Source organism: Strigops habroptila, chromosome 21, assembly GCF_004027225.2.
Source record: "Strigops habroptila isolate Jane chromosome 21, bStrHab1.2.pri, whole genome shotgun sequence".
Lineage (NCBI taxonomy): Eukaryota > Metazoa > Chordata > Aves > Psittaciformes > Psittacidae > Strigops > Strigops habroptila.
In genome coordinates this window covers 2,321,012-2,337,014 of record NC_044297.2, presented here as the reverse complement: position 1 = coordinate 2,337,014, position 16,003 = coordinate 2,321,012, and the positions used below count along the sequence as shown (strand labels likewise).

Sequence of the window (16,003 nt, the reverse complement as noted above, 5' to 3'; positions counted from 1 at the left end):
CGGTTGCGGGGCCCGTCCGCTCCGTGCGTGTGTCCCCCCCCCCCGCCCCACCGCTTTGTCCTCCCGGCCGGGCCGCGCTGCCGCCGCTCATCCGCAACCGCGACAACCCCGCGGGGCTGAGCGGGGGGGACCCGGGGCTGCACCCCCCGGCCCCACAGCACCCCCCGGGGCTGCACCCCCAGCCCCACAGCACACCCCGGGGGCTGCACGGCCATGGAGGGGGGGGGGGGATGCAGCGGGGAGGGTGCGGGGGGCACAGAGCGGGTGCGGGAGGGGGCTGCGGGGTGCAGGGGGGTGCGGAAAGGGGTGTTTTATTGAGGGGGGGGTACTCACCTCGCCGCTCCCCCCCGCGCTGCCCCGCCAGCCCCCGCCGGGCCCCGCACGGCCCCGGCCCTCAGGAGGAAGCCATCTTGTCTCCCTGCTCCGCGCTCCCTCACCGCCGCCCTGCTGCAGGCGGGGGGGGGGGGTGACCGCCGCATCTCTTCTTCCCCCCCCTCTCCTCCTCCTCCTCCTCCTTCTCTTTCCTCCTCCTTCCTCCTCGTTTCCTCCTCCTCCTCCTCCTCTTTCCCCCCCACACGCAGCGCGACACCGCCCGGCCGCTGGGGGGGGGGGGGGGCTCCGGCACCGGCACCGACGAGAAAGCGCCTCCTCCTCACACCGAAACGCGCCCCCCTCACACACCAAAGCGTCCCCCCCACAATTAAATGTGGGTAACGGGACCCCCAAACCTCGGTCGTGCCCCCCCCCACCGCAGGGAAACTGAGGCAGCGGCCCACGGCGGTGAGTGGGAGCAGCAACACCCCCTAAAGCAGCCGGGGGGGCCCCAAAATAACGCTTCACACACACACCCCCCCCGTTTTTCCTACTGTTAAATCCAGGCAGCCTCGTTAATTAGGGGATGTTATTAATTAGGGGATATTGGAGCTTTGCAATGCTTAAATCCCCCCCCAAACCCAGGCCCCGGTGAGAAAAGGGGGGGATAAAGGGGTGTTTTCCCATAGGGAAAGCAATGGGAATGGGCCGGCGAAAGGGTTAAGCCAGAGCTGGAGTCTTTAAAACAGCCCTGGTGGGATCAGCTCCAGCTTTTCCAAGCTCTGTCCGGAGCTGGCAGGTCTCGGATATGGTGCACATATGTATTTGGAGAAAAGGGGGAGGAAAAAGGGGAGAAGCAAATTCCCCCCAAAGCTTTCCCTATCCGTGGCTTAGAGGTGATGCTCGCGGGATGCTCCAGGTTTGGAGTTTTCCAAGTCTATTCCTGGCTGAATTGTCGGCAAAACATCTCCAAACTCAAAGGTTGCAAAGGTTTCCCAGGAATAACTCATTGAAAACTGTTTTCCCATGGGATTCGCAGCAGAAAGAGCGATCCAAAGATCCCCAGGCCTGTGTGATGCCTGGAGGTATGGATAAACCCGACGCCGAGTCCAGGTGGAAAACGCAACCACGGACTCAACATCCCCATCCCTGGGATATTCACTCATCTCTTCCCGAAAAGACCAAGCCGAGATCCCTGTTACAACGCCAAGCCTGCCGGATCCGACCTTTGCTCCAAGCAACGCGACTCCCATGGGAATAATGGGATAAACTGGTGCTGGGAACTGGGTTCCCCCCCAGATTCCAACCTCGTATGACGGCACCGCGCGCTGCAAACCCGCTTGGCCAAGCCCGGCACCGGCGCACAACAGGTTGCTGCAAAGGACACGGCGGGGATTTAATTAAGGCAGACACCTCCTTCCATCCATCCTCCTCCTCCTCCGGCCGGATAGAGCAGCGCATCCTGGCGATCTGCTCCTGCCTCATTTTAGCTGTTAGCATCCCAGCGGAGGAATGGGAACGGCGGCGCTCCGGTGAACCACAGGTCACGATCCTTCAGGTGACACCGGGATGCACCAGCCGCAAATGAGATGAATCCCAGCCAGTCCTTCATCCCATCCATGCCCCTTTGAGGATGCCAGACCCAGTTTGGGGCTGGCGACAAGAACAATCCACCCCAACCCACCAGGGAACCCCCTCGAGATGGATAAATTTAGTAACTTTTTATTAGTAATGCTTTAAATTATCCCTAATCTCCAGCGTTTGGCACGGAGACAGCCTAAATTCACTTAGGGGCTTCCATTTCCCAACGCCGGGAACACCTTGAGCCACACCACATCCCACCACCACCCAGCAAAAGGGTTTTGGGGGTCCTGTGTCACCATTCCGGCTGGGAATGGAGTTTCCCAGGGGGTTTCTTTAAGGTTTGTCCCACATGAAGCTGGGAATATGGCTCAAAGCATCACCCCCTCCACCAGCTCCCATCTTTGCCGGGAGATTTGGGTGGCTCTGGTTGGAAACCAGCGGCTTCCTGGCACCGAGCGAGGCTTTACCATATATTTACTCACATATATACGTATGTGTGAGTAAATATATACATATTTATTCACTTACATATATATACTCACAGCTGCAGTGAGTTCCCAAGACGTTGATTAGTTATGCAAATGGCAAAGGAGAGTCAACCGGAGAGGACAGGAGAGGATCCGGCAGCGCCATGGGATGGGGAATGGAGCAAAACCTCAACCTCTGGCATCTTCCCTCCTCCTCCTCTCCCAAATCCCTCATGGATGGGGACACATCAAACCCCAAGAGAGACGGCACAAGCGCAGCTCCAGCGATGGAGGTTCAAGGGGAGACACCGGCATTCCCGGGCCCAGCCAAGCCGGAGGAACTGGCGGAACCAGTGCCGGGAATGGGGCTGGCTCCCCGGCTCGCTTCGGCTGCCAAACCACCCCGGGAAAGGCGCCGGGACGTGGGAACCGCGGCACACCCGGTGCTACCAGAGACCCGCCGGGGTCTCTGCCACTTGGCTTCCCACAGGAATCCCACCGCTGCCGAGCCCGGCTCCGGCAGCATCCTTATAAATCATCATCTTTAGCTCACCCGGACAAGCGCTGGGGCTCCACTCTCCACCATCAGCCATCTGCACCAGTGCTTTGCCAAGGGCAAAGTCCTTCCCCCTGCCCTACCAGGTGCCAAGCACCAGCCGAGCCGCCTGCCCCATGTCCCCATCCCATCATCCCACCACCCATCCCAAGGGCAAAACCTGCCGGATACAGCTCAGGAGGCGCAAGGCGGCTGCTCACACTCCCCCCAGTACCACAAAACAGACCAAAAGCAGCAGTTTGGGGGGGCAAAACCCTAAAAGTAACCCCCAAGGAGATGTTGCTCCTTCCCCACCTCTCCATGGGGAGATCCCCCCATCCGGAGCCGTCCCCCCCATCCTTCTGCCTGCTTGGACATGATATTGAACTCCCAGTTACACCCGCCCGGGCCGGTAAAACCAGTAAGTGCCAAAGGAAAGTGCTGTAATATTTGGGGGTGAAAACGCCACGACTTGTTAAGCTTGGGCACGGCTCTGACCTCCCCATGTGCCCCCTTCCTGCCACCCCTTTCTTTTTGGGGACACCCCCCTCGATGGCAGCTGGGTGGGCTTCAGGCAGTGTTTCGCCTTTTTATACCAAGTAATTCAATGTAAAGGGGGGGTTTGGGGTGTGCGTCCCGCTGCTACCCATCAGCAATGGTGTTTTGGGGATCCCCCAGGTACCAGCTGAGATTTGGGGGGGGGTTTAAAGCATCAAAGTGGCCTTTAAGGCAGCAAAAAGTCCCATTTCCCATGGAAATACCCTTGAAAAGATAACCCCATCCACCAACCAAAAAGGGGCTTCCCCGGGAGCCCCCCTACAAGTAACGGTGACACTACAACCGCCGCAAGAGAGGCCACGAATCACCCCAAAAAGGTGACGGTGTCGCAGGCAGGGGGGACACGGGGGGGGGTTCAGGGGGGCACTCACCTCCCGGCGAAGCCCTTTGCACCTCTCCCTGTGGCTCATGTCAGATCTCGGGGCTCCCCCCTGCTCCGGGGCAGCAGAGGGAACCGGCGGCTGGACCAGGCGGGCAGAAGAACCGGGTGCCCGGCGGGAGGGACATAGCGCTGTCACCGTGCCCCCCGCGCCGGGGACACCGGGGGCTTCTGTGGGGACACAGATGGAGCCGGGTGACGTGGGGCGCCCCACTTCTCCTTCCCACACCGTTTCCATCGCCTCCCCACCCCCTCCTTCCCACTCAAATCCCACCAAAACAAGGTGCTGCCACCGCCCCCCCCCGCTTATTCCCACCTCCTTATTTTTATTCCCAACCCCATTTTGTCCTTGCTTTTCCCCTGAAATCCACACAAGCTTCGCACAACTTCACCCCTGCGCCGCACAACTTCAGCCGTACGCCAACAACTTTCCACCACCACCACCACCACCACCCCCCCCAAAAACGAAATAGAAAGAGCGTTACCGGAATAAAGGGGTACAGCACCCCCTTGGAAACGGGGGGCCGGGGGGGTTCGAGCCGGAGCTACGTGCATGCACAGCGGAGCGTGGGATGTTGGGATACAGGGAAGAGGGGTTGAAATGCGGTTGTAGCTTTCCCCCCTCCACCCCGAGCGGGTGTTGCAGCGGAGCTGCACGTTGTTGCTGCTGCTGCTGCTGCTTCCTTTGTTCTACAGGCGCTCGCTCGGGGGTCCCAGCGCCGGCCGGGGGGGCTCAAGGCCAGCGCCCTGCGATACCCCCCCCTATTGCTTTGCAGCAAGCGAGATTGGGGGGGGACACCCCCAGACCCTAGGGGGTTATGGGGTGGGGGGGTTTGGGGGTGTGGGGGGGGGGGCTGTGAGTTGGGGAGGGGTGTGGTTGTTGTAGGGTGGTTGGTTGGGGGGGGGCACTGGGTGGTTGTTGTAGGGTGGTTGATGGGGGGTGCACTGGGGTGGTGGTGGAGGGTTTGGGGGGCTGGGAGTTGAGGGTGTTTATTGTAGGGTGGTTGATGTGGGGTGCACTGGGTGGTTGTTGGAGGGTGGCTGGATGTGAGGGGGGGATCCCTAAAGAGCCAACCCCCCCCTCCCCAGCAAAACACACCCCAAACCCGATCCCAGCCTGACCCACACACCCAGGGGGGCCCCGGTGTCACAGAAGCACCCCAAAACTGGAGGTACAATGTGTCCTCCCCCCATGGAACAGCACCCACGGGAGCCCCCCCGACCCCACGCTCAGTTCAAGGTGCAGAAGAGCTTTGATTTTAATTTAAGGGGATAAAATATCTACAAAAGAATCAAACACGGGGGCTGGTGTGAGCTAAACAGGAGCCACGATGACTTTCCATGGGAATTGAACCCCCTTATGGAGCATCCCGGCTCCAGCATCCATATAGGGGATCCCTATGGATGGGGAGGGGGTCGTGGTCATGACCTGGTCCCCAAAGCACACGGGGAGCTCATCATTCACCCTGTGCTGCCTGTGCCTTAAATACACCCCGAATAATAAGGACCAAAGGGGACAGTTGGGGACCAGGATTTGGCCCTTGTCCTTCGGGATCTTCGGCCGGAGCTGGCTCGAGGCGGGTACCGGAGGGCAGGAATGCTGCTGCTGCCACTCAGAGCGGGTCGGGATGTGCCGGCAAAGCTTTGGCTTGCAGCGCGGTCACGAAAGTCTCCACCTGCAAGAGAAGGTGAGTGAGTGTGGCATGGGGATGGCACCGGGATGGGGCTGGGATGGGACCGGGATGGCATCGGGACAGCACTGGGATGGGGCTGGGGTGGGGCTGGGATGGCACCGGGACAGCACTGGGATGGAGCTGGGACGGGGCTGGGATGGTATCAGGATGTGACTGGGATGGCACTGGGATAGCATTGGGATGTGGCTAGGATGGCACTAGGATAGCACTGGGATGGCATCTGGATGTAGCTGGGATGTGCCTGGGATGGAATTGGGACAGCACTGGGATGGCATCAGGATGTGGCTGGGATGTGGCTGGGATGGCACTGGGATAGCACTGGGATGGCATCAGGATGTGGCTGGGATGTGCCTGGGATGGCATCGGGACAGCACCGGGATGTGGCTGGGATAGCACTGGGACAGCTCTGGGATGTGGCTGGGATGGCATTGGGATGTGGCTGGGATGGCACTGGGATGGCACTGGGATGGCAATGGATGTGGCTGGCATGGCACCGGGATGGCTGGGGTTTAAACCAGCCTGCACCAAGGGTGTGGAAATGATTTTTCCCATGGCAAGCTGAAGGTGAGGTGGAAGCTCAGAGGATCCCGCGATCCCGGGATGCCGCCTCGGCCATTCCCACCTGCGCCATGAGGCCGCCCTGTGCGGCCGCGTCGTGCTCAAAGTCCTTCTCCACATCCAGCACCAGGACGGGCGCGTGCTTCATGTCCGCAAAGTGGACCCTGAGGAAAGGAACACCCCACATCAACTCCCAAATCACCCCCCAGAGCCGGGGGGTCACCCCACAGCCGCGGCCGGTCCATGTGCCGGGATGGGTTCAGACTCACTCCGTGCTCTTCTCCACCAGCCAGTGCTCGTGCTGGGCATGGAGCTGCTGCAGGTATTCCAGCTGGATGCTCTGCTCCTCGCTCCTCGCCCGGCGCCGCAGCCGCTCCAGGCACGTCTGAACCACACCGGAGGAGAGAGATGAACGGGATGTGAATGGGGGAGATGGGAAGTGAATGGGAGAGACAGGAGAGGAATGGGATGCAAAGGAGATGGTAGGTGAGCGGGAGAGGTGGGAAGTGAATGGGGGAGATGGGAGATGAATGGGATGTGGAGGAGATGGGAGATGAATGGGAGAATGGGAGGTGAATGGGATGCAGAGGAGATGGGAGGTGAATGGGAGAGCTGGAAGGTAAATGGGAGAGATGGGAGGTGAATGGGAGAGAGATGGGATGTGAATGGGATGCAGAGGAGATCGGAATTTGACAGATGGGATGTGAATGGGATGTGGAGGAGATGTGAGGTAAATGGGAGATGGGATGTGAATGGGATGCAGAGGAGATGGGAATTCGACAGGAGAGATGGGATGTGAATGAGATGTGGAGGAGATGTGAGGTGAATGGGAGATGGGATGTGAACAGGATGGATGTTCCGCAAAGCAGCCCCAGGAGCAGGACCACAGCCGGTCCTCAAGCACCCCGGGGCGACGCTGCAGCCTTCCCTCCCCAGAATCCACTCCAGGATCATAGCAAAACTCCCCCTGACATTCCCATGGGACAGAGCTGCCGTTTCTGGCTAAACCCCAAAACTTCAGCAATTCCAAGTGGTCAGAGGCTGCGAGCGGAGCCTCATCCCAATCCCGCGGGATGCGGGGTCCCTCCGCACCCACCTGCGGCGTCGCCCGCAGGTACAGCAGCCCGTGGAGCACGACGCGGGGCCCGAGCTGCTGCAGCAGGAAGCTGTGCCAGTCCTGGTAAATGGCCCATTCCAGCGCCTGCAGGTGCCCGGCCTCTGAGAGGTTCTTGGCAAAGACGTACCTGGGAAGGGATGGAGAGAGGGGAGAGGGCAGCAGGACAGCTCCATCACACCTTCATCACAGACTGGTCTGGGTTGGAAGTGAGCTTAAAGCTCAGGCCGTTCCAACACCTTCCACTAGAGCAGGTTGCTCCAAGCCCCTGTGTCCAACCTGGCCTTGAACACTGCCAGGGATGGGGCAGCCACAGCTTCTCTGGGCACCCTGTGCCAGCACCTCAGCACCCTCACAGGGAACAACTTCTGCCTTAGCTCCAACCTGAACTCCCCCTGTTTCAGTTTGAACCCATCACTCCTTGTCCTATCGCTCCAGTCCCTGATGAAGGTCCCTCTCCAGCATCCTTGTAGCCCCTTCAGACACTGGAAGCTGCTCTGAGGTCTCCATGCAGCTTCTCTTCTCCAGGCTGAACAGCCCCAATGTTCTCAGCCTGTCTCCATATGGGAGCTGCTCCAGCCCCTGAGCATCCTTGTGGCCTCCTCTGGACTTGCTCCAACAGCTCCATGTCCTTATGCTGAGGACACCAGCACTGCACACAGTGCTGCAAGTGGGGTCTCACGAGAGCAGAGCAGAGGGGCAGGATCCTCTCCTTCAACCTGCTTCTTTTGATCCCTTCATCCCTCATCTTTCCTGTTTCAATTTGGGTACCTGTCGCTGTAGATGGAGCGCTCGAAGACCTGCACAGGGCTGGGGGTCTCAGGCTCATCCACCGGCTCCAGCATCGCCTTCAGCCGGCTCATGAAGGAGAAGGTCTGGAAGGTGTATGACCACCGGGCTGGCTCCTGGTACATCATCTGCAGAAGGTTGGTGGAGCCCACAGCCGCCTATAAGAGAAAGAGCTTAGGGATGAGACAATCCCACCACGGCACGGTGCCCATCGGCGCCGCCGCGATACAGCCGGTGCCGGTCCCGTTACCTGCGCCGTGCCACGGGCTGGCACCTTCCGCCACTGTGCCACCGGTTCGGTCACCAAGTGCCACTCGGGGAAGGTGGCACCCAGCAGCTTCATGAAGGTCGATTTCCCCACGGCTACGGGGATGGGGGCGCAGGGTGAGGGGTGTCCCCCGCTCCGCTCCTGCCATGCGGTAACGCGGGGTTGTGGGGTGCCCCCAGGCCCCCGCAATAATAATTAATCACCGACATTAAATTAGACCCTGAGAGGTTCCAGGCTGCGCCCCCCCCCCCAATCCCGCAAGCCCCCCCCCCAAGCTCTCCCCCCTGGAGCCTCCCGCACCCCAAAAGCCACCTCGTCAGCCCGGGGGAACCCCCGTTGTGTGTCGCGTCCCCCCCATCCCGGTACCGATGTTCCCCTCCAGGGCCAGGCGCAGGGCAGCCCCGCACCGCCTCATCCCGCCACCGCTTCCGCCTTCCCGCGTCATATGCTAATGAGGTGGTGACGAGCGGCGCGCGTTGGCGCGCCCTGACGTCAGCGCGCGGGAAAAGCGGGGGGGGGGAAGGAGGAGCAAATTAGACCCCGCCCACTGCATGTAGTGGGGGTGAAGGTCATCAGCGTGATATTGGGGGCACCAACATGGGGTCAAGGGCATCAGCATGGGGTTGGGGGCATCAACACGGGGTTGGGGGCATCAACATGGGGTTGGGGGCATCAACACGGGGTTGGGGGCATCAACACGGGGTTGGGGGCACCAACACGGGGTTGGGGGCACCAGCTTGAGGTCAAGGTCATCAACATAGGGTTTGGGGCACGAAAATGGGGTTGGGGTCACTAAGATGGGATCAAGGGCATTGGCACATGGTTGGAGGCATCAGGCTGGGGTTTGGGGTCATCCGCATTGGCATGGGGTAGGGGGCATCAACATGGGGTGAGGGCACCATCATGAGGTCAAGGGCATCAGCATAGGGTCAGGAGCACTAACACAACAATGGGGCACCAACATGGGGCCAACAGCATCAATACGGGGTTGGAGGCATCAACATGGGGTTGAAGGCATCGATGCCAACGTGACCAACACGGAGTCAAAGGCATCAACGTAGGGTTGGGGACACCAAAGTGGGGTTGGGGTCACTAACATGGGATCGAGGGCATTGAGACCGGATTGGTGACACTACCATGAGGTCGAGGGCATCAACACATGGTTGGAGGCATCAGCCTGGGGTTGGGGGTCAGCTGCGTTGGCATGGGGTGCCATCAACACAGGGTTGAGGGCATCAGTGTGACATTGAGGGCACCAACATGAGTTCAGGGGCATCAACATGGGGTTGGGGGCACAAACATGGGGTTGGAGGCATCAAGAGAGCTTTGAGGGCATCAGCACAACATCAGGGGCACCACCATGGGGCGATGGGCACCGATGAGGTCGGGGCTCCTCCACCTCATTACCTTCAGCCCCCTCCCACCCCCCAACACCCCAAAACCCCCCCAGAAAAGGGGCAGAACCTGGAGAAAAGGCTTTAATGCGCAGTGGGGAAGAGCAACGGGGCCTGAGGAGGAGCGGGGTGCCCCAGCCGGGCGGTGGGGCCACCATGGGGTGAAGAGGGGGCTTAGAAGCATTTTCGGTGGACGATGGAGGGTCCGGCCTCGTCGTACTCGGGTTTGCTGATCCACATCTGCTGGAAGGTGGAGAGGGAGGCCAGGATGGAGCCGCCGATCCACACCGAGTACTTGCGCTCCGGCGGGGCGATGATCTGTAGGGACACGAGCCATTAAGATAATCCACCCCCCAAACCTGCACCAGGAGAGGATTTGGGGTGTTGGTGGCCATTGGTTTGCTCCCCATCACCACCACCACCACCACCATCACCTACTTTGATCTTCATGGTGCTGGGAGCCAGCGCCGTGATCTCCTTCTGCATGCGGTCGGCGATGCCGGGGTACATGGTGGTGCCGCCGGACAACACGTTGTTGGCGTAAAGGTCCTTGCGGATGTCGATGTCGCACTTCATGATGGAGTTGTAGGTGGTCTCGTGGATGCCAGCTGATTCCATGCCTGGAATGGAAGGGGGCTGTCAGCACCCTCACCTCCACCCATGCCCCACAAAAGAGCCACCCATAGGTTTGTATCCGCCTCAATTTGGGGTGAAAAGCACTTGGGGGAGCCTTGAATGCTGCTGTGGGGCACCCATGGGAGGTGGTTGCCTGCTGGTGGGGTGGTGGGGATGGGGTCAGGAGCACCAACACGACATTGGAGGCACCAACATGGGGCTAAAGGCATCAACATGGGGTTGGAAACATCGCCGTGGGGTTGGAAGCATCACCATGGGGTTGGAAACATCACCATGACACTGGGGATACCACCACCTCGGTGTCCTAGGGGACAGCAGGACAATTCGGGGTGCGCTCACCGATGAAGGAGGGTTGGAAGAGGGTCTCGGGGCAGCGGAAGCGCTCGTTGCCGATGGTGATGACCTGCCCGTCGGGGAGCTCGTAGCTCTTCTCCAGCGAGGAGGAGGAGGCAGCCGTGGCCATCTCGTTCTCGAAGTCAAGGGCCACGTAGCAGAGCTTCTCCTTGATGTCACGCACGATTTCCCTCTCGGCTGCAGGAGACGATGGGGAACAGGCTCAACCCCGGTGCCGTGTTTGGGGTCCCCTGTCCCTCCAAACCCCCCTCCCCGGCCCTGTACCGGTGGTGACGAAGGAGTAGCCCCTCTCGGTGAGGATCTTCATGAGGTAGTCGGTGAGGTCGCGGCCGGCCAAGTCGAGACGCATGATGGCGTGGGGCAGCGCGTAGCCCTCGTAGATGGGCACGTTGTGGGTGACGCCGTCCCCGGAGTCGAGGACGATGCCTGGGAAGGGTGGGAATGTGAGGGAAGGGGCTTGGAGCTTGGTCCTTTTCCCATCACGGATGGTCCTCAAGATGCTGGTGTCCTACTCACCGGTCGTGCGGCCGGAGGCGTAGAGGGAGAGGACGGCTTGGATGGCGACGTACATGGCGGGGACGTTGAAGGTTTCAAACATGATCTGGGAGGAGGGATGAGAGCAGCAGCGGGTTAGGGGGGAGCACGGGGGTCCCCAGCACATCCCACCCCGACCCTTGTGCTTGGAAAACCACGCGGATCATTGCATTGAATGGAAAAGGAGGTGGAGCGTTGCAGCGCATGGACACAGGATCGCTGCGTGGTGCTGAAAACCACAGGGGTCAGTGGGGTGTGTGGAAAAAGGTGGGATCGCATGGAAATGGGAGTCATGGAATTGCGCTAAGCATGGCAAACCCCAGGGGACCACGCGCCGCAGAGAACCTGGTGGGTCCATGGGAGCATGGGAACACACCACTCATTCCTCTGCTCCTCCACTCCATGCCAGCCCCTCCTGGCTCCCTAAACCCCCAAATCCTATGGTTCCAGAGCATCCATCCCCATCCCCGGGGTCCAGCAGCACCTCACCTGGGTCATCTTCTCCCGGTTGGCCTTGGGGTTGAGGGGTGCCTCGGTGAGCAGGGTCGGGTGCTCCTCGGGGGCCACGCGCAGCTCGTTGTAGAAGGAATGGTGCCAGATCTAAAGGCAGGCAAAGAATTGAGGGGGGGGTCTTACCCCAAACAGGAGCCGGGGCTGGGCCCCCCACTCTCCATCCTGGGCCGGGTCTCACCTTCTCCATGTCATCCCAGTTGGTGATGATGCCATGCTCAATGGGGTACTTGAGCGTGAGGATACCCCTCTTGCTCTGCGCCTCATCGCCTACGTAGCTGTCTTTCTGCCCCATGCCCACCATGACACCCTAATGGCAGCAAGAGATGCCCTCGTTAGCTTAATGTCATTGATTAAAGCAGGGTGGGGGCTGCTGCTCCCCCCTCGGGTACCAACCTGGTGCCGGGGCCGCCCCACGATGGAGGGGAAGACAGCGCGAGGGGCATCGTCACCGGCGAACCCGGCTTTGCAGAGGCCGGAGCCGTTGTCGCAGACCAGGGCGGTTGTTTCCTCCTCGCACATGGTGGGGCCGGGAGCTGCTGCTGTTCAGGGGGGAAAAGCTGGGACAAGAGGGGGGGAAACACCTTAAAGTGGGTGTTAAAGGGTTAAAGGGGGGGGGACACAGGGTGACACGGCGGCACTGTGTCCGGATTTGGGTGTTGGGAGGGATGGAGGCCTTGGGAGGTCCCCAAAATCATCTGCTGGCCGTGGTGAGGGGCAGCTGAAGGGTCTGACCCCGGGATGGGGATGCTGGGAGCAGGATGATGCTGGGAGCGGGATGAAGCTGGGAGCAGGATGATGCTGGGAGCAGGATGCAGTTGGGAATGGGATGATGATGGTGGGATCAGGATGATGCTGGGAGCAGGGTGAGGCTGGGAATGGGATGATGATGGTGGGATCAGGGTGATGCTGGAAGTGGGATGAAGCTGAGAGCAGGATGCAGCTGGGAATGGGATGATGATGGTGGGATGAGGGTGATGCTGGAAGCAGGGTGAAGCTGGGAGCAGGATGAAGGTGGGAATGGGATGATGATGGTGGGATCAGGGTGACACTGGCAGCGGGATGAAGCTGGGAGCAGGATGCAGCTTGGAATGGGATGATGATGGTGGGATCAGGGTGATGCTGGGAGTGGGATGAAGCTGGGAGCAGGATACAGCTGGGAATGGGATGCTGGTGGTGGGATCAGGGTGATGCTGAAAGCAGGGTGAAGCTGGCAGCAGGGTGAAGCTGGGAATGGGACGATGCTGGGAGCAGGGTGATGCTCATTCCCCATGGGTGCTGCTCCGTGCTGTTGCTTCTCCATCTTTCCAGTGCCCAAAATAGGTGCCAAAGCTCCTGCCCGCGCTTGCCCGGCAGCAGCAGCAGCATTCCCATGGGAGCTCCGGTGTGGCTGTGCCCAGCCAGTGCCCCCGGAGCGGGCAGGGTGAAGACAGGCGATGCCCTCTCATCCGGTCCCATCTTGGCAGCCTCTTGCTGCTCTGCCCTCACATCCTTTCCCAAAAATGGGAAAAACCCAGCCTTTCCCAAGGGGTGTCCCCCTCTGCCGGTGGATGCGCTCCCAAATCCAGAGGGAAGGAGGCAAAAACCCCCCAAAACCCCCCAAATCATGGGGATATGTGGAAAGAGCACGACCCGCTTTGGCCGCAGCCCAGCTCCTGTCACCTCCATGGAACCCCCTGTGCTGGGGTTGGCACCACCCCTGTGCCAGGCAAAGCAAACCGGGGCCACCCCATCAACGTTGGGACACCCCAAAACCCTCCTGGGGTGTTTGTCCTGCAAGGAAAAGGGGATGCCGGGGCTGCAGTACTCACCACAGAGGCGAGAGCTCCTTTCCTCTGGGACCGAGTCCCGATGTGCCTTTGGTATAAATACCAGCGAGCCCGTGAAGCCTCAGAGGCGGGTCCTGCCTAAACAAAGACCCTAAATAGGCTCAATGATGGTGTGTTGGCCTTATGGCCATATAAGGTGCTTTATTTCATTAAATTGACCTTGGGCTGATGGTCGGGCCCAGCATGGTTAATTATTGTAAGAAAAAGCCATGTGGAGACACTTGGGAGGCGACAACTCGCTCCCGAGTCTGTTCCTTTTATGCTCCGTGCTGATAAACAAGTGAGACACAAGCCCTTATAAGTGATGGGCTCGGCAAAGGAGAGGTGGGACCGTGGCCGGTGCCTGGGGACAACGTGGAGAAACCCCACCCGGGTGGAGGTGGGTGGCGGGGGGGGGGGAGCTGGGGTGGGGATTTGGCATCACCAAAGTGCTGGGAACTCACTGGGTTGGAGCATCGCTTCCTCCCGGGCTCATTCTCCCCCTATCCCCAGCGTTCGGCCCCTTTGGGATGGGGTTTTCTCTCTCTCTGACCCCATTCTGAGGCTTGTGGTGCCTCCAAACCACCCCCTAAATCCTCAGCTCAAGGGGGTCCAAAGCCCAGCCCCGTGTTGCGGATGCACCCCCTCCAAAGGAGGATCTTGGATGATCCAGGATGAGCCTGGATCCCCACCAGGAGCAATGTGGGTGCTGCTCCCTGTCCCGAATGCAGCACGGATGGAGCCACCTCCAGCCCTGCAGACACACCTTTGGCCTTTCCAGAGGCCAACCAGCAGCTGCCAAACCATCACCTGCCTTTTTAAGGGCAATGATCCCGCATTGGGGACTCTCCCCAAGCACCCAGGAGAGGGCAGGAGGGAGGAGAGATGCCCCAAAGCCACCCCCGCCCCCCCAGAGCTATAGGGCTGGGGTTGCAGGTGGGGAAACTGAGGCACAGGGTGCCCCGGCTGCTTCCTGCTTTGCTTTATGGGGTCTGGGTTGCGCTCAGGGCAGGGACATCAAGGTGCCCCACTAAGGACCAAGAGCTGCAGGGCCCCACCACTGCCACCAGATGGGACATGCGAGTCCTGATGTCCCCCCCCCCAGCCCCAACAGGGAGGGCAGGACATGGACACGGTGTGTCCCAGCACAACCAGCTCAGAACAACCCTCCCCCATGGGTCCCGGTTATCCCCCATCCTCAGCACACGGGGCTGGATTTGGCCCCTGGATGTGCACTTGTCGGTGTCCTCACCGCATGCCCTAAGGAGCCTTCCGCCACCTCCCAGCCCAACCCAGTTCCTTTGGGCCACTGCCAAACATGAGGTCACCCAGGCAAAAGGTTGCCATATATGACATGCTGGGGGGCGGAAAAAGAGGCAAAATTAACCCCAAATCCAGCAGAGAATGGGGGGGGAAAGAAATAAGGGGAATAGATGGAGGTTCTCCAAGGTGGGTGCTTGGAGGCTCCAGATGGAGGGAGCAGGATGTGCTGGGAGCTGCCTGGAGCTGGTGGCAGGACCCCGAGGGGAAGGGGGCTGAGCCCAAAGACACCCCTGAACGGGTGCAAAACATGGGGAATCAACCCAAAAACCTGCTCCACAGCACAGAGTCCTGCTGCTTTTCCACCCTTGGTGTTTACCGGGCACAGGCGCGTCAGCTCCAAGCCACTGATCCCTGCAGGATCCCTCGGTGCCGGAGTCGGGATGGATGGGAAGCGTCGGCACGGCCGGTTTGGAGCTGGGACCGCAGCAGCAAAGCCTCCAAGCAGGAAGGAGCAGGAGTGCAGCCTAAAAAGGAAAGGTTTGGCCACCGCAGCCAATCCAGCCGCCGGCTCTGCCGGTGCTCGGGATCATCGGGAGGGTGGCCACGGCCCTGGGATGCTCCCAGGAACGCCAGGAATCCCCCCAGGACCGGCAAAGCTGGATGGACATGGGATAAGGAGGGGGCAGTCCCTGCTTTGTGTGGGATTTCAATACTCCCGGCCCTCAGCACCTCCCTATAAGGGAAATGTTCACGCTTTCAACCTCCCCGGCTGCTGCCCGGGATGGACAAACCAGCGCCGGGAGCTGGAGCAGGGATTTGGGTCTGTTCCCACCCCTGGAGCGCAGATAAGCATCACTCCCTGGCTGCAGAACACAGAACCTGGAAATAAACCCTTCCTGCGATGTGTGGTTGCTGTTAGGGCTCAGCTCCTACCAACTTCAACCCTGTTTTAAGGTGTCTCCATCCCATCTGGAGCTGCTGGAGAGATGGGGTGGGACACAGGGAGCAGTGCCAGGGGAGCAGCGTTCAGCCCGACCCACAACTGGATGATTCAGTGGCTTTAAGTGACAAGATGTGATTCAAAAGGCAGGAGCTGACCCCAGATGTGAGGAACATCCTTTGTCAGACACCGGGATGGCTGATGAGGGAAGCAGTGACCTGCCACCAGCCCCTCTCTGCTCGGTGCCGGGGTCAGCTCAAGCCTCAGCCCTTCAGGGATGAGGAGCCGAGATAAATTCACCACCAA

The 16,003-nt window shown here is 60.2% G+C and overlaps 3 protein-coding genes across 7 annotated transcripts in view; all 3 read right to left on the bottom strand.

The window, feature by feature from the left end:
• Positions 1 to 4,534, bottom strand: part of TET3 (tet methylcytosine dioxygenase 3) — a 33,327-nt gene extending 28,793 nt beyond the window's left edge. The window contains exons 1-2 of one of the 2 annotated variants that reach the window (XM_030509830.1): positions 4,321 to 4,534; positions 3,828 to 4,006 (exon numbers count right to left, since the gene is read on the bottom strand). In XM_030509830.1, the coding sequence (XP_030365690.1) occupies positions 3,828 to 4,006; positions 4,321 to 4,390 (249 nt within the window). In that variant the 5' untranslated portion in view covers positions 4,391 to 4,534. Of the gene's footprint in view, positions 1 to 333; positions 579 to 3,827; positions 4,007 to 4,320 lie in introns of those variants that run through there. The other variant, XM_030509831.1, reaches the window with a different exon arrangement.
• Positions 4,535 to 5,069: 535 nt separating this feature from the next.
• Positions 5,070 to 8,722, bottom strand: DGUOK (deoxyguanosine kinase). Of its 2 annotated transcripts, none has more exons than XM_030510081.1 (7): positions 8,625 to 8,722; positions 8,241 to 8,353; positions 7,973 to 8,148; positions 7,184 to 7,331; positions 6,357 to 6,472; positions 6,152 to 6,251; positions 5,070 to 5,511 (listed from the first exon to the last, which is right to left on the bottom strand). In XM_030510081.1, exons 1-7 carry the CDS (start codon positions 8,701 to 8,703, stop codon positions 5,449 to 5,451), a joined length of 795 nt encoding a protein of 264 aa, XP_030365941.1. In that variant the 5' UTR covers positions 8,704 to 8,722; the 3' UTR covers positions 5,070 to 5,448. The 2 variants fall into 2 exon arrangements, with proteins under 2 accessions (XP_030365941.1, XP_030365942.1); XM_030510082.1 differs by having other exon boundaries at positions 5,077 to 5,511; positions 8,241 to 8,399; positions 8,625 to 8,715.
• Positions 8,723 to 9,721: 999 nt separating this feature from the next.
• Positions 9,722 to 15,585, bottom strand: ACTG2 (actin gamma 2, smooth muscle). Of its 3 annotated transcripts, none has more exons than XM_030510076.1 (10): positions 15,134 to 15,585; positions 13,498 to 13,593; positions 12,083 to 12,246; positions 11,868 to 11,996; positions 11,666 to 11,776; positions 11,159 to 11,243; positions 10,907 to 11,068; positions 10,628 to 10,819; positions 10,091 to 10,272; positions 9,722 to 9,970 (listed from the first exon to the last, which is right to left on the bottom strand). In XM_030510076.1, the coding sequence occupies exons 3-10, from the start codon at positions 12,206 to 12,208 to the stop codon at positions 9,827 to 9,829; spliced, it is 1,131 nt and encodes a 376-aa protein (XP_030365936.1). In that variant the 5' UTR covers positions 12,209 to 12,246; positions 13,498 to 13,593; positions 15,134 to 15,585; the 3' UTR covers positions 9,722 to 9,826. The 3 variants fall into 3 exon arrangements, with proteins under 3 accessions (XP_030365936.1, XP_030365937.1, XP_030365938.1); XM_030510077.1 differs by having other exon boundaries at positions 13,498 to 13,589; XM_030510078.1 differs by lacking the exon at positions 13,498 to 13,593.
• Positions 15,586 to 16,003: the final 418 nt, after the last annotated feature.

What these genes read in the sequence shown, in the direction of transcription:
- DGUOK (XM_030510081.1), bottom strand. Translation starts at nt 8,703, where the DNA reads ATGACGCGGGAAGGCGGAAGCGGTGGCGGGATGAGGCGGTGCGGGGCT. An exon ending in GGCCCTGGAGGGGAACATCG is followed by an intron (nt 8,354 to 8,624) that starts GTACCGGGATGG and finishes CCATCCCCGTAG; the next exon opens with CCGTGGGGAAATCGACCTTC. An exon ending in CTGGTGGAGAAGAGCACGGA is followed by an intron (nt 6,252 to 6,356) that starts GTGAGTCTGAAC and finishes TCCTTTCCTCAG; the next exon opens with GGTCCACTTTGCGGACATGA.
- ACTG2 (XM_030510076.1), bottom strand. Translation starts at nt 12,208, where the DNA reads ATGTGCGAGGAGGAAACAACCGCCCTGGTCTGCGACAACGGCTCCGGC. An exon ending in TGGGGCGGCCCCGGCACCAG is followed by an intron (nt 11,997 to 12,082) that starts GTTGGTACCCGA and finishes TGCTGCCATTAG; the next exon opens with GGTGTCATGGTGGGCATGGG. An exon ending in CTTCCAACCCTCCTTCATCG is followed by an intron (nt 10,273 to 10,627) that starts GTGAGCGCACCC and finishes CTTCCATTCCAG; the next exon opens with GCATGGAATCAGCTGGCATC.